The sequence below is a fragment of the Phasianus colchicus genome, chromosome 1 (assembly GCF_987193195.1).
Source record: "Phasianus colchicus chromosome 1, bPhaCol1.hap1.1, whole genome shotgun sequence".
Lineage (NCBI taxonomy): Eukaryota > Metazoa > Chordata > Aves > Galliformes > Phasianidae > Phasianus > Phasianus colchicus.
The window spans coordinates 22916810-22933437 of NC_143436.1; the positions used below are offsets into that span (position 1 = coordinate 22916810).

Sequence of the window (16628 nt, forward strand, 5' to 3'; positions counted from 1 at the left end):
GGTTTCATCTGTGGAAGAATGAGATTATTTATTCTTTTAGTAGGTTTATTTGAATATACACATATATGCACATACACACATACATGGAAAAGGAATAAATTGTCTCATAGTGTCTAAATATCACTGTCACTTATGTAAGAAAAGTTACCTTCTGTAAAAAAAAAAACGTGTGGAAAATGCCCTAGGGACATTTATGTACTATTATTCCAAAAGTAACACAATACTGGAATGTTAAAATTGGCCATCTGAGTGTTTGTTTACTTTGTTTCTGGTGTTGCTTTTGCTGTCATGAGCTTTGTTTTTCATCTGAGACTTGTATTTTACAAACTCATCAAAGAATAAGAGATCCAGTATAGCTCTGTCAATACTGTCATACCTTTGAAGATGGCAGTATTCCCACTTGATGTTTGATAAGTGAAGGCTCCTTCTCTGTTAAAAAGCACGTACTGTGTTTCCAGGGTAATTGCACACTGAATATTGCTGTTTGTGGCATACACTTTTTCAAATCTTGTCTAGGACGCAGTAGTTATGTTGGCACAGTGCATGGTTGTAACTTAATCCCTCATTTCAAGCGTTCTGTGAATGTGTGTGAAAACCCTCTAATTTAGAATTAATTTATTTTGCAGAAATTAAACTCTAGCTTAAGAAATTTTCCTGCCATTGCTCTGCTCTGGGAACACCCTTTTTTTCTTCAGCAAATGGCATTGTTCATCATGATTCTGACTTCCAGGACCCAGTCAGATGCATGTAATGCATAGAGTTGTGGGTTCAGTATGAACATTTAGCCACACGTATGCACAAAAATGTGTTCTGAATTAGAAGTTAAATATGGTTTTATTGAAACAGTAGTAAAAGTCCTGTTCTTTGTCTTCACAGGTCCAAATCTACCAATGGCAACTGTTGATATCAAAAACCCAGAAATTACAACTAACAGATTTTACACTCCACAAGTCAACAATATTTCATATACCAAAGAAAAGAAGAAAGGAAAAACTAAAAAGAGAAGATTGACAAAGGCAGATATTGGAACACCATCTAACTTCCAGTAAGGACTTATTTTGGAGGTTTTGTCAGTTATGCATGTGAATACTCAGGACTTACATGTTTGACTGTTATGTGTAACCTGAACTCGAGTGAATGCTAACTGGCATTCTGTGGGATTTAAAAGCAAGTTAACTTAAACGCATGGGAGTTTATCTGCAATAAAAGGTAACTTGCTGTCCTGAAGTAACTTGATTAAGCTGTATTAAGATGGCTTGCTTAAGTGGTCAGCTCAGAGTAGATTCCTCTTTCATTCAACCTCAACGGTTGACTTCAAAACTCCTTATTCCTACAGCTGTGTACTCTTAGCTGTTCTGTGTCAAACAAAATACACACATAGGTCCTGACTTTCCATAACTGCAGAAATGGCATAGCTGTAGGATACCTGACTTTGTAAGCTTGGGTATGTGGGCTCATATCTCATGTCTTGTGATAAAAAGTACGCTGTGTGTATATGCTTTTTTAGGAGCAGGTTGTTTTTTCTAGTATTTCATAGATATCTTTGTTCTTCTAGAATAGTTATCTGTTGTTTTAAGCTTCATTTTGAAAGTCAGTTTTAGTCAGTTTACTGAGTTAACTGTTGTTCTTCTTAAATTATAGTTTAAGCTTCTGCCTTTTAAAAGAAGTGCACTTATTTTGTGCATTTATTTGCTGTGCTAAAACAACAGCAATTTGAAAAGCTTGAGTTAGTCCAGGAGTGACAGCCTCGATGAAGTGTCGGAAAACCAGTGTGAGGTTTATATGCCAAATGAACATCTTGTTTTTTTCAAACCATTATCTTGCATTGCTTCCACTGACATGCTTTCCCAGGATAAAATCCCATATAAGTAATGCCAGTATTAACAGTTACAGTAATGTTTTTGCAGTGTATCAAGAGACTCCTGGTACATAGTGGACAGAAGCAAAAGGAGAGAAGCTAAAATGCATCCCTGTTCAGGCTGTGCTTAAACAATTCAGACCTCGACCATATTTTTTCCTGACATGAATGTTGAAGTGCTGCATCTGTTAAATTCACTTACTACTGAAAAATGAAGAATGAGAAGGAGTGATACATAAGGAAATGTGAGCAGTGATTGGTAGCTGGTCACTGTTGTAGCTATACTGATGCTGTACTTCAGCATATGCAGATGGAATTGATGTTAATGATTGGTATTAGTTTAACTTAGCTCTGATCAGAATTTGTGGAAGACTGTGCAGGAGTGAAGACAAATGGAATTTGATGCTTTTATTTATGTTTGTTGAGTTCTGATAATGGTGGAACACTTCATGTACATTCATGAAATATTAAAGCAGTCATAGAAAAGCTGAGAATAAGATGATAAAATATTTAATGAAGTTCAAACAGAAGATAAATTGTATTTTATGTCAGTATTTGTCTACAGGATAACATTAAGTGTAATTTCAAATTTTATGTGGTAAACCTTTGAAAAAGAAGCTTGGAAGTCTCTTTTGTTCCATGTTAAGTCTAGCTCAGTTTTGGGTATCATGCACCAAAGTGCCATCATGCTATGTTAAATACTTGCAATTGCTGCTTTTTGCAGATATGTACGAATTAACTCTTGGTGTGGTGTTCAGGGAATAAAGCATTAGAATAAGCTGTATGCAACTTGAGCTGTGTTGCTGGTGAAGACCAGCATTCACTACTGCCTTTGGCAGGATGTAGTTGCAGTCAGTAGATAAAATGATTGAATTGCTTCTGCTAGTCAGATGTGGACATGTAGTGTTTTGAGAAACAAGCAAAACAATGAAATCATGCTTATGCTTCATGTTAGTCTAGCTAAATAGCCATTTTTTAGGTATTTATAAGCAGTGATGACATCTCTTTTTCTCTTCTCCAGATTGACCAGGCCCAGATCTCTCAGCCTTTCCTCAAAAGGGAAATGTTCCAGACCTCTAATATTTTGCCACAGACTATAAACTAGGAGAGGAATCTAGTTTTCCACTTGATAAAAGTGGAGAATAAAATAAAATAAAGGAAGATTTATTCTCTTCTCAAATATGGTGCTAAAGAGTTAAAAAATACTTAGTGTCTTAAGAGGCTGAAGCTAGAAACTAGTAATAATGCAGTTAAGTTGAGTGTCCTGTTTATCTTAGATAACAATTTTTACCCTGATTAAGTGGCCTTTTCTGCTTTTTTTTTTTTTTTTTCAGACACATTGGACATGTTGGTTGGGATCCAAACACAGGTTTTGATGTAAGTAATCTTAGTATGTTGTTCAAGCTACTGAGTGATGGAAGGCTGTAGAGGCTTTGTAATTGTGAAGATAGGCATCAAATGAGTCAACTGCACATCAAAATAATTACAAATTGTGTGATTCTATAATAAGTCACTCCAAAATAATGCCTCCTATTTACTTCCTTGGAAACTACAAGAGATGCAAAGAACAAAATAACATTACAGGTTTTTTTCCTCACTACAAATGATGTTTTAGAAACTTCTCCGTCAACCTCCTAAATGTATCTGACTTGCAGGTGAACAACTTGGACCCAGAACTGAAAAACTTGTTTGATCTATGTGGAATTTCAGAGGCTCAACTGAAAGACAAAGAAACTTCCAAGGCCATATATGATTTCATTGAGAAAACAGGAGGTGTGGAGGCAGTTAAAAATGAACTGCGCAGACAAGGTAGGCTTTCTTTTATTTCCATACAAAACTTTGTATGGTGTTTTTTACTCTAGGGACTTAAATAGAAGCTGTTGATGAGAAACTTGATTACTTTTTTCTTTGAACTTCATATTGCCTCAGATATATTGGATTGCATGTTTCTTTATGCCATACTCCATGTAGAGATGTCCTTGTGTGACCATGAGAGTACTTTCTCCTTAAGGGTAAGAGTGGTACCTATGTCAGTTAAATAATGGCTTGTAACAGTGACTATATACATATTTCAGGGTTTTCAGACTGCAAAAGCTGCATGTTTGTCTATAATTTTGATCTTCATAAATTTAAACTTTAGAAGCAATATTCTTGTTGTCAGTTATGGTGGAAGTACATGACAGGTGTGTGTGGTGCCAAGCATGTCTGCCCTGCCAGCACCACAAAAGCTAGAGACCTGTTATTTAAGGTAAAAAGTGTAAGTTTTTGATCAGGAAGATCTGATTTAACTTTCTGATGCAAGGAAATTCTGAAATAAGCTTTTTCTTTCCTTTGTATGTGATCTTTGTGATCTCAACTGATGCATTATCTACTACAGGATAGCAGGTTAATCTGAATATTAGGCTGTCAGTATAAAAGTTTTAAATATTTGCCTACAGCACTTCTTCAGGAAAAACAGAAAATGGAATAATAATGACATTGAAATGGTAGCAGTCTGGATAAATAGTTTGAGTGACAGAATAGTTAAAAGTTCAGGGTACAATGACTTTGTTACATTTATTTCTAGGGCCCCCACGTTGGAGTGGTATGTATTTGAGCTGGCATCTCAGTATATGCTTTCAAGTATTCATGCTGCTGTGTGATTTCTTTCCTGGACAAGAAACCTTAATCCACATTTGTTTGACTGCAATGCTATAAATTATGATCAAATGTTGTACATAAATTGCAAGCAAAATTTCAATTACAATCTTTTTCAGCAACAAATCTTCGATTTCTTTATACAATCTTAACTCTATTAAATTAACTCTATTAAAATGTGTACAAAATTGTTGATCCCAAACTGCTGATCTTGAGATTCGATTGAGAAGACTTGGCTTGGAGTCTTGTAACTAGCTTGAAATACTTTTAAAATGCCATTTTTGTTGTGTCAATTCAAGTTATGTCCACTTGCATGTATACAATTGAAAGAAATGCCTTGTCATCTTTAACATGCATGATAATAATCTGCCTCTGTGCTTTTTGATAGAGGTAGATAAAAATATTCCGGTGGTTTTATCCAGTTACATAATATGTAGACTTGACTGATGTTTGAAGTGTTTTTTTCTCAACTGAAACGCATTTTTCTGTTTTACTGCAAGAATTTCTGTGCTTAACTACTCACACCACTAGGATGCTGTGCAGAGAGTTGCTGACACTTCATTCAGCTGAGATAGAACTTTCTCTAGTTCTGATATTGATTGTTTGGTTTGGGGTTTTTTGGGGGCAGTACTGTCAGCAGGAGATTTTACAGGCTTCCATGTTAACAGCCATGTAGCATTTATAAAAACTAAGTTTTCTTGTTTTGCTTCTCTCATCTGTTTGGGGGGAAGGGAGAGAAGATGAGGTCATGGTGCTCCCTCCTTGCTACTCCTCCCTCTTCACTTCAGTTGAGTCCAGGCAAGCCTTCTGAAAACAAAGCAAAATTTCCTGAACTGTGTTTCCACGACTGGGAGGTGGCATATTGCTTTAGATGTGATGTAAGTGAGATCTTTTGCCACAGGAAAAGTTGAGCTGTGAATTCAAAATCTGCAGACACCACAGACTGAAGCATGGCTGTGTTGTGTATCATTTGTGAGTTGCAGAAAAACTCTCTGTACTGCTTGCAGAGTAAGTTGCGTTTGAAAATACTGCCCTCCGATGGCCAGAAAGGGAGCTACAGTCAGGGTAACAAAAAAGGGGAAGGCAGTGTCTTTTGTTTATTTTGTTTTTAAATCAAAATGTTGGCAGTATTTCTCTTGTATAATACATGAAGTTTGAGAGGAGATTTTGTCCTTGCTGTTTCTTTTTTTAGGGGATGGGAAACGTAGAGAAGTTTGTGGAATTTGGGATGTAATGTGTGATTTTAGAGTGATATAAGCCTGTGAGATGAGCAGGGTAGAGAAGGATGAGCACAAAGGCACCAGTGCCTTGTACTCCTTCAAAATCCCCCTTTTTGGCCTTTGCTCCCTGTACTGCAGTGCAGGCAGCCTGTTCTGCTCTCTGAGCATGTAACAGGACAGAAGAAGTGAAGAAGTCTTAAGGATAACACCCTTTTTGCTATCAGGCATATACAATCAAATGAGAACTTTCTTAATAATCTAGGTGTTGTCATCTGACTAAGTGGTAATGGGCAACCACAACTTACATTACCACATTACCATGTGACTTAATGGAAGAGGAAATAAAGCTGTTATTTAAAATGCAGTTAGCAAAACAAGTACATTTCAAGGCCACAGGATACAGAAGTGATGCTCTGTGTTGAAGTAGCCCTGTAGTTGTTACTTGCTAAAGTCATTTCCACAAAGATGTTGTTGAAACTAATTTTGAATAAAGGTTTTAAGAGTTTATTTACAGAGGTTTTGAACTTTTGAGGGGGAAGGGAGGATTTCATATCATTCACTCATATTTTTCAAGCCTATATGAAGGAAGGGCTCAGAGCATCTGCTATTGGCAAATAAAGATTGAGCAAAAGTATATTTGCCAGTGGTTGCCAGTTTTTTCAAGGTCAGTTTGTCCATATGCCCAGAATTCTCATACAGTTAGAGAACTATAAGAAAGATCATTCTCAGATGATAGTTTTATAGTTTAAAATGTAAAAAAAATGTTTTTAGAACCATTGTGATGCATTACTTCATTGTTATAAAGCAAGAGAAACTCACGTTGCTAGGTTAGTATTACTAAACGAGTATTAGATCATTTAGTTACTTTGCTCTCAAAAATAGGCTTATTTGCCAACCTGTAGATGGTGGCAGAAAAGAAGATAACTCTTAGTAGCTGTAAAGGTACCTTTGTTATTGTGAAGCAGTCAATGGAGAGCTTTGCAATAGCTTCTCTATCCTGTTGCCTGCAAGAGGAAACTGCTTCATTAGACTGAAGTTTTGCCCTGACCTGTCACCTTGAACTTGAAATGCTGTATCAACAGTACTACCTCATTGTTTGTCTTTGTAGAAGCTGCCACATGGTGCTTAAGGATATGAAGGCATGCTGTTAAACACAGTAATATGCAGTATGTTCATCTTTGTGTCCCACCTATTCCTAATTGTAATGCATTCATATTTTTTAAAGCTTCGTCTTCCAGTAGCAAAAACTTTGCATCTTATTCCCTAATCAAATAATGAATTGTTTGTAAAGTGGAAATCCTGTATTCATTTTAAGTGTGTTTTCTAAAATCCATTCCCCTTGCCTTCTATCCTCAACATTATCTTACAGTATTGTTTTGAATTTTTTTCTACATCCTTTAGAGGGGAATTGAAACCTTGACTTTCAAGTGCACTTGTACCATGAAGGTCATTACTAGCATAGTACCAAACTAAAATGAATGACCTGGATAGTACAGTGACTTCAGTCTTTTTCTGTACTGCACTTGCTCCCTGCAGTGTTACTGCTTTTACAAGAGTTTACAAAATAAATGACAGAGACCAGCTGTATTCAACTTAATTTGGATTCATATAAGCACAGCTTATATTCAGTGATCTTCAGCTTAATCCAGGGTTGGTAAAACTTGTACATGCACAGAGATCCTTGCAAAAACCAAGTCAAACCCTTTTTTCCTTCTTTTGCCAGTCTCTGAAAGACTTGAGAGTATTCCGTAACGCGATTGTTAAATTATCTTTTGTTTCAGCTCCACCACCACCACCACCATGCAGAGGAGGACCCCCTCCGCCTCCACCACCACCTCCCCACAGCTCGGGCCCTCCTCCTCCCCCTGCTAGAGGCCGAGGGGCACCACCTCCACCTCCCTCGAGAGCCCCGACAGCGGCACCTCCACCCCCACCTCCATCTAGACCAGGTGCCGCCGTGCCCCCACCTCCCCCCAACAGGATGTATCCTCCTCCACCGCCGGTGCATTCATCCTCTGCGCCATCCGGTCCTCCTCCGCCACCGCCACCGCCGGTCACTGGGTCATCTGCTCCACCACCACCTCCTCCTCCTCCGCCGCCTCCTGGTCCTCCTCCACCGCCAGGCCTTCCTTCAGAGGTCGATCACCAGCTTCCAGTTCCTGCAGGAAACAAAGCGGCGCTCCTAGATCAAATCAGAGAAGGAGCCCAGTTAAAGAAAGTAGAACAGAACAGTCGACCGGTGTCTTGCTCAGGAAGAGATGCATTGTTAGACCAGATAAGACAGGGAATACAGCTCAAATCTGTAAGTAAATGTTTCTCATTTAAGTCCCTCTGGGACTTGCAGATGGCTGCAGTATTGCAATATGAATAATGGCTTCTGGCAGTTTTTGAAATGATGCCTTAAACAGTACTACTGTATAAATGATTAGAAAGTGAATTTACTATGAATGAGTACTGATGCATGAAATTATTCTTGTTTAGAAATTTCTCACTTTTCAGTAAAGCTTTAGGCATACAGCAGTGTTTGATGCCCCAGTGTCATGGCTGTGAAGAACTTTTGCAGGAACTATCAGAGGTTGCTGATGTCATGAATACTTCAGTCAAATCTTCTAAACATCTGCAGGGGATGAGTTAAGCAGTAACAGTACTGGAAGGCAAACACTAAATGTTGTTTTTGTAATACTTCAATATAGACTAACTGAAGTATGGTAAAAGAATAGAATTAAACTTCATATTTCGAGGTACATTGTTAACTTATAAAGGAAATTGTAGTTTCAGTCTTCTTTGTGGCTGACAGTGAATGCATTGATTTTATAAGGTTTTTTGAGAAGCACACAGATTCTGTTTTGTTAATAGTAGCAATCTAACGAGTCTCTTCTTCCAAGGTATCTGATGGCCAGGAGAGTGCACCACCTACACCTGCACCCACCTCAGGAATTGTGGGTGCATTAATGGAAGTTATGCAGAAAAGGAGCAAAGCCATTCATTCTTCAGGTAAGCCTGATGGAATTCTTCTCACCTCTGGGCATCAGTTTTTCAAGTGTTAACTCTCTACTGAAGACAAAATCTGGGGAAAAGGCATGGATTTTCAGCATGCAGTTAAATACAGAATGCTGTAGGCATTTTGGAGTTATCTGAAATACTTTCCCAAAATGTTTTGAACAGGTTTTTAATGATGTGTTTGTAGAAGCCAGGGCTGTTGCAGAAAGTTACATGCTTAAAACTGTGGCTTCCTGTGTGCTTTGGATGCCACCTGCTGGGTAACAAGCAGATAATTCACATCGCTTGACCAGTCCCATTCTAGTACTGAATCACTTCTTCAATCTTTAGTGCTTGGAAAGCGTAAGGCTGGAAGATGATTTGCACTTCTCCTTGTAATACCAGTTTGTAATAAATGCAGCTCAGTAGCTGCAGTGCAGCCACTGAGGTGCATCTCTTCCCTTTGGACTTTGCTACATGTTTTTCTTCCAGAGCTGGCGTTAGTACCAGATCTACTCTTGCAGTCCATGTACCAATTGACTATTAAATGTAGTTTAGTGGTTTGGTGCCCAGTGTTGTAATCTACATTGGTTCTTCACATTAATTAAATCCTGGAAGGGTGCTACATGCAGCATTTCCTGGAAGGGAAAATGCTCTTGCCAAACAAATCGCTCGTTTATATCATTAAAAATTTGCATCATGCAAAAACTACAAATGGAAGGCTGGATAAAGGTAACAAATCTGACATTGAAGTTGCAGTTGTGCATTGCACAATTTAGAATATTCCAGTAACCACAACAGTCCTAAGCTCACGAAAATATTTTTATCTGCTTGTATAGAAAACAGCTAGAGAATAACCCTGAGATAGCAGTTCTTAGGTTCTAGAAATTTATCTGTCTTAAGTTTAAAATTCAGTCTGGAACAAGCTGGCTGCTCTTGTGTTCTCTAAAAAGGAGTAATAGAGTATGCATATTTGATTATTTCCTCTTATATCTGTAAAGCAGTATTTTTTTCCTACAGAAAGGATAAAGATTTAACTTTCATCCATTATCAGTCTAAACTGAACGCCATGTCTAACAACCTTAAAATATTATCAAATGTCTTGTTCTGACCTCCTCAAACTGCTTGTTCTTTTGTCAGAAGGCTCTGGGAGCAATCAATAGCACTTTTGTAATGAGAATTTGATGCATGCAAGCATCTTGTTTTTCCTGTTTTTTAGATGAAGATGAGGATGAAGATGATGAAGAAGACTTTGAAGATGATGACGAGTGGGATGATTGATCATATATTATATTATATATATATTTTTTAAGGTGAATGATATACTAAACACTACTTTCTGTCTATGGATTCTGTAAAATTATTATGTAAATGTTCTACCAATTTGCTGTATATTTTTGTTGCCTTTTGCTTTTTTATTAATCTGTGCAATACCTCATTTAATCTGTAAAGGTTTGTCATAATCCTCTACAAAGCTACTCCCTGTTAATGTGTGCAAGTTTACACCTGAATGATCATGTACATGTGAATACCTTCCATTCCATCAGTAAGGGAGTTTAAATGTAACATGTGAGACTGACAAAAACCTTAATGTAATTTAGTTATAATGCAAGAAGGAAAACACTATTTTCATACCCTACTTTTTCTGTATCTAAATTTTCTTATTAAAACCTAGTATAGCACTATGTTCTTTAAGTGATGCAGCTCTTAGTTTATTTAGCCCCTTCATTTCAAATGCAATGCTACTTGAATGTTGAGGCTGTTTTAATACTATTGCATGGTTTCAGATACATCACAACATTGCAGTTCAAATCTTAGCAGTATACTTTTCGTAAAACAAAATCACTACAGAAGTGCACAGCTAGTTGAGAAGATTGCCTTGCCCTCACTGTAGCAATACTGACTGCTGTCGAATAGCAGGAGTAGTTGAATACTTTAATTAGGGAACTCTCCATCAGAATTAAACGGGATGGCTTTATGTTGTGATACAGGCATCTTTGATGCAGACCGGTTCAGTCCTTTTTTTTCCTAGTTCTTGACTTTTCAGAATGAAGAAATGTAAATTACTGGGGGCTGTACTGGAGGCTCGCAATTGCTACAGTTTGATTTATTTTTAAAATCATTTTTATGTGGTTTTCAAGCTGAAGGGCTGCGTTTAATGCTTGCTTCAATAATGTTTAATTACTTTTAAAAATTTGTAGGGCATTGGTGTACTAATAAAGTAAACATAAGCGGGATTACTTTGCAGTCTTTGTGTTATGGTACATGGCAAATACTGAAACACCAATCCTACATCCAAAAAGTTGGAAAACACAGCATATGGTTTGACGACATACTGAAACTTCATGGCAATATTCTGTTTTCATACGTTGGCTTTAAGACCAAGGGTTGTGATGAAGATCAAGACCCCTACTCACAGGAGTAGTATTTGAATAAGTGGACAAAAAATGGGATTCTTATTTCACAGCTTGAACATTTATACGTTGTACTTTGTAGTGCAGTAAATATTGGCGTATCGGCCTATTATAAAATACTAATCTTTGCTAAGTGGGTATTTAATATCTGCAACATTAATTACTGTACTTACTGTAATTTTTCAGGTAGAATTTTTTTAAAAAAAATATACATCTGACACAGAATGTTTAGTTAAGTCAGTCATATTTGGAACATAGTTAATGCATAGTGTCTTGAGTCCTTGACTGTAGTCGAGGTATCAAACTTGATTTAAGTTATCAGAATTGTATTGACTGAAACCCAGTGACGACCTGATGTTGGCAGGCTGGACCTGCACGATATGGCTTGGATTTCTAACCCAGTGATAGCCTAGTCTCTAGCAAATTTATTTAGTCATGTGAGAAGAAAGGAAAGTTTCTTAAAAGTAGTGGGAGAAGTAAGGTTGTAGTTAAATTATTCAGAAGATGATAACTTCCTTCTGAGAGTAATTTAAGCACATAACACGAGAAAAAAAAAAATTCCAAGTGGTCTGATTTTTCTTGCAGTAGCTTTCTTATTGCCTTCAGCTGCTGGAAACACTTTCTACTAGCTTTGCTGCTCTAGTGGCTTGAATGTTGGATCAGGTGTAAGCGCAGCCACGGGTAGCTAATGGCAGTGGAGTTAAGAACCTGTGTAGGAGGAAAGTACTTGTATGGCTTTTATATAACTTCTGGCACTGCTCCTTCATTGTTCTAACTGCATATAGGGCATTTTAAATTAAGCGGATGAGGCCTAGAGGATTTCCTAACATGCTACTTACTAGACATGTTTAGCTGTTATGTTCCCAGAGCTGGAATTTATGTGATATAGTTTGTAATTAAGCGTCACAGTTCATTTATCAATTTTCTCTTCCAGATTTTGGGAGCTCTGAAGTTACGTTACTGAGTAAAACTTTAATTCGTAGATACTGGCCAAAGAAAGCTTTTGGGTTTTCATTTCCTTTTCTTCATGCGAAAAGTACACTCACATTCTGTGGTGTCCAGGTTAATATTTACTTTAAAATAGTGTATGTACACGAGAAATTTCAGGCATAAAGACTGCAGTGGCAGTTAAGTTAGTCATAACTGCATGCTTCAGCACTCTGCTACTCGCACTGTGAGCAGAAGATAACATTTCATGATGCTGGTGCATTGTTGCTAAACATTGTAATGAAGGCCTCTCTTATATATATTCCAATTAAATGACTGTCCAGATAGCCTTAGCAATTAACAAACTAGCATGAGGCTTTGTATTTCAACACTCTATGTGCATAGACAATTTCAGCTAGCCACTTGTATGTATGGAATCCGTAAGAACTTCTCAATCATTCAGTTCTCCATTTATCAAACTGAAATTTTTAGTATGTGAATTTTTGAAATGTACAGTGAATAGGATGTTGCACTGGTGGCAATTCATCATGGAGCATAATAAAATTAATTTGACCCAACTAGTGTAAAACTGTGTGGTTTGTAAGTGCTAATTATGGCACAGCTTTTAAAATAGATGTACATCTTGCTTATACGCTTTAAAAGTAGTTTGGGTTGCCTAGTCATGTTCACAAAGCAGTAAATAGTGACTGTCAAATTGCAGTAGTTTTCACGTCTGGAAAGTTGGATTGTGCCAGTGAGTAAACACAATGAATGTGACACCCTCTCCTCCTGGCAGATCTCACAGCTGCTCACAGCTCCTCTGGAAGCAGCTACTGCTGGGGGCAAGTGCAATAACACAGCAACATTTCAAGGTCAAACAAACTTGGCTTTGTTAATCCAGCATGAGTACTAACTGGTTAACTCTTCTCAGTGGGTGCTGTGACTTGCTAGGTTTTTACAGATGTGAATCCCCATCTAGTATGCTGCAGTGCTTCAGCCTGCTTCCTCTTCTAAGGCACCTGAAGGGCACCTGGCATTTCACATTTTTTATCTGGTGTGTGCTGTATTCTGAAACTTATTGCTGCTCGGGTGTTCAGCCTGTAAGTGGAGAGCAATTTGAAACTGTTACTTATATATTAATTCAACACTTTCTGATTTTTCTCTTTGCTCGGTCAACAAGCTTTAAAAATGCTTTTGAAAAGAGGCTGTTATTTTTTTAATGATTTTATTTGACAGTGGTTTACTTTCCTAAGTGAGACGTAGGTGAAGAGGAAAAAGGAGATGCTCTTTTGTTTTTAAGGCTGTTACTGATCCATTGCAACTGCCTTTATCTAATCGTTAGAGGAATTCCTGGTCTAATTAAAGCTCCTGAAGCTCAAGTACAGCGATAAGCAGCTTTATTTATAGAAGAGTGTAAATGGGTTAGGGAAGCTTAGATGATATCAAACCTCTCTGAAAAGGACCAGCACTGTCCTCTCCCACTGCAGTGAGAACGCCTCTTGCTCTGTGTTTTGTCTATTGCCTAAGGTTTTCTTGTGAGCAAAAAGGGCAGAGCAACGTGAACCTTTCTCTACTGTTTGAAAGTGTGAAAATGTCTGTACAGTTACAGAGGAGACTTTATATCAGCAAACTGTTACAACACATCTAGTTTTTGCTCAAAGGAATAAACTATTAGTCGGAAATCACGGATTTGGAAGTGTGAACACACTGAATGTTAAAATAGCGCCAACGTGTCCGTATTAAAATAATTTTTTGACAAATTTTACTTTGTGCTGAATTTTACAGTATTTGCAGAGCAAAATGTAGAGTGATTTATGAGAGCAGTGATTTATCCAGTATTCAGGTTCATACTCTGGTGTAGTTTTGGCTAATACTTGCAGGACAGGTAATTCTAAACAGCTTTATACATACTCTCAATGGAAAAGCTTGATATTTTGCATTTGTTTTGTCATCTTTGTTAATGCTGACAAACATGCATGCTTAAAGATTGCTTTGCTGGTGCTCTGAGTTTTTAGTATCTTTGAGTGTAACTCTTAAGCTGTTATTTTGTCTGTTTTTCCCTCCATGAACTTGTTTCTTCTGAGTCTGTTATTCAAGCAGTACGTATTTAAACTTGTTACTTGAGGATTAGATGGGAAGGTTTTTATGTTTTTATATGTGCAGACCGAGGGACACAATAGTACCTGAAGCTTAAAGCTTGACAATAAGAAATATAATGCTTGTATCATATATCAGACATGAAGCGTTTGCTTAAATGCAGTTGGCAGGCACTCAGAGCCAGCCGTTGGCTCTTCTGAATGTTGATGTTAAAAACCAGGCAACTACCAGAACAGCTGAGCTGGATTTGAAGCCCTTTGTTGAGAGTTGGCCCTTTCCTGGATGGTCAGGGTACCAGGTACTCAGACTGCTCAAATGCTTGTATCTCTTCCTTAACTCCTCACCCCCATTTCACTGGATAATGAAAGCTATGTGATTTTCTGGTTAGAATAGCCCTTTGAATGAAAACAGTGCCTGTTTGATTGAGGCAAGAAATGACCCTTGGCATGTGTAGTCCTTTGTCAAGGTTATGCCTGTTGAATTATCAACAGAGAATGTCTTTTTGTGTTCAAAATGAAATGGAAAAAGCTGTCTAGACCCAGTTTACATTAACCATGGAATGCTTTTTTCTTTCTTTCTTTTTTTTTTTAAAGTCTCTGGAGAATAATTTCAGGAGATCCAGGTTGGAAAAATTTCTTCTCCAAAAGAGCAGTCAGGCACTGTAATGGGCTGCCCAGGGAGGTGGAGTCACCGACCCTGGAGGCATTCAAGAAACATTTAGATGTGGTACCGAGGAACATGGTTTAGTGGGAAATACTGGAGGTGGTAGGTGGATGATTGGACTGGATGATCTTGAAGGTCTTTTCCAACCTTGGTGATTCTGTTGTTGGTGTTAGGACAAAAGGTATGTGCCCAAAGCAGAAATATAGTGGCTATATGTGTTCTCTTTCAAGGAGTGCATCAAGAATTAAGTTTTTACCTGCAGGTGCTGTAACACCCCAGTCCTTGCAGTAGGCATTACTGAAACTTAGTTACTGTCCCTAAGATGTTTAAGGGTACTTCTGGAGAGCAACTGAGCTACTCTGATACCAATTACATCAAACTGGTTGTGCCTGAATTTGGCATCTTAAACCATGTTGATAGTGGAGTATCTGGTATGAAAACAAATGTGAGGGCTGCTCCAAAAGTAACGCTTCCTGTTTTATTATGTTGGCCCATAACATCAGAGGAAGATACTGTTGGTATGGCAGTAGAGGTTGAACCTTTCCACCAATATTCTGTGACGTTTTGTTGCCATGTGACAGATGGCAGCAGAGGGGCAGTCTGACAGAATGGTTTCTGATGTGGTGGAAGTGTGTATGAAGCAAAAAGGTGTTGTTGAATTCCTCCATGTGGAAAAAATGGCACCTGCTGACATTCATCGACACTGAATGTGGAGACCAAACGGTAGAAGAAAGCACAGTGAGGCAGTGGGTGGTGTGTTTCAGCAGTTGTAACAGTGATGTGAAAGACAAGCCACCTTCTGGACAGCCATGCACAGCTGTCACACCACAAAGAGCATCTCAATCAGCTCGTCCACAAGAACTGGCTAATGGTGGTGGCTACATTGAAAAAGAGTGTTTTGTAGCTGAGAATTTGCTCTATCAATTAGTGTTACTATGCTCTTTGCTTCTGTTGTACTTTCCATAGAAATAAAGAGGAGGCATTACTTTCAGTGACCCACCAAAATTGGTGCCAAGATCACATGAAAGAGAAAATATGAGCACGTATTCTGATGTTCAGTGTGCTTTTGGAATGAAGATAATATTATTAGTGCTCAGCATCCCATCCAAGTCCTATTATTTAATGTATTGGTCCATTCACGTGTGAATCAATATAATTATTGGATGGAAAGTATAGTATATGATCACTGGGCTTTAAACAAAGAACACATCTTTAGATATTTCCAGATGACCTTTCAAAAACTGGCATCCATATCTGAAAGGCATAGTGTGGTTTAGAGAGGGGAGGGAACTAATGATTTTCTTGGCAGAAGGTCTCCATGCATACTCTCTGTTCTTAGAAAAGTATTTGAATATAGCACGTTATGCTGGTGATGTGTTCCTTGGCCAGATGACCTGTCACATGTGGGTTACTGCTTATGGAGAGAATAGTTCACAATAATTTATAATGAATTTATTAACTTAGTTCTTTATGAATTACTTCGATTCTAATACAAACTATGGGATAAAGCAGAATTCTTATTAGGCTAGAAGTAAAGGAAAGTTGCCAACAAAATTAAGTCCTCCGCAAGATGCCTGGGAAGCAGGCACAACCCTACTGTGTTTTAGTGATTAAAACTGAAATAAATATATTCACTTTATGTAGTGTTCAGAGATCTGAAAAAAATAATTAAAAAATGACTACAAGTCTGCAGAAAGAGAAGTAGAGTCCAGTAGAGCAAGACAAATGTCATATAGAACCAGCCTGCAGTTTTTTTAAATGATTCTTTTTGTGGTACATTGTTTTCTGTGCTGACCTTGCAGGATCCAGGATGCTCTCATGTCTACTGCTGAG

The 16628-nt window shown here is 37.9% G+C and overlaps 1 protein-coding gene across 3 annotated transcripts in view; it reads left to right on the top strand.

Annotated features, from left to right (window-relative positions):
- Positions 1 to 13117, top strand: part of WASL (WASP like actin nucleation promoting factor) — a 50691-nt gene extending 37574 nt beyond the window's left edge. The window contains exons 6-12 of one of the 3 annotated variants that reach the window (XM_090136926.1): positions 877 to 1045; positions 3193 to 3235; positions 3514 to 3667; positions 4425 to 4442; positions 7497 to 8017; positions 8601 to 8709; positions 9914 to 13116. In XM_090136926.1, the coding sequence (XP_089993052.1) occupies positions 877 to 1045; positions 3193 to 3235; positions 3514 to 3667; positions 4425 to 4442; positions 7497 to 8017; positions 8601 to 8709; positions 9914 to 9975 (1076 nt within the window). In that variant the 3' untranslated portion in view covers positions 9976 to 13116. Of the gene's footprint in view, positions 1 to 876; positions 1046 to 3192; positions 3236 to 3513; positions 3668 to 4424; positions 4443 to 7496; positions 8018 to 8600; positions 8710 to 9913 lie in introns of all 3 variants that reach the window. The other 2 variants (XM_090136939.1, XM_031615139.2) reach the window with 2 other exon arrangements.
- Positions 13118 to 16628: the final 3511 nt, after the last annotated feature.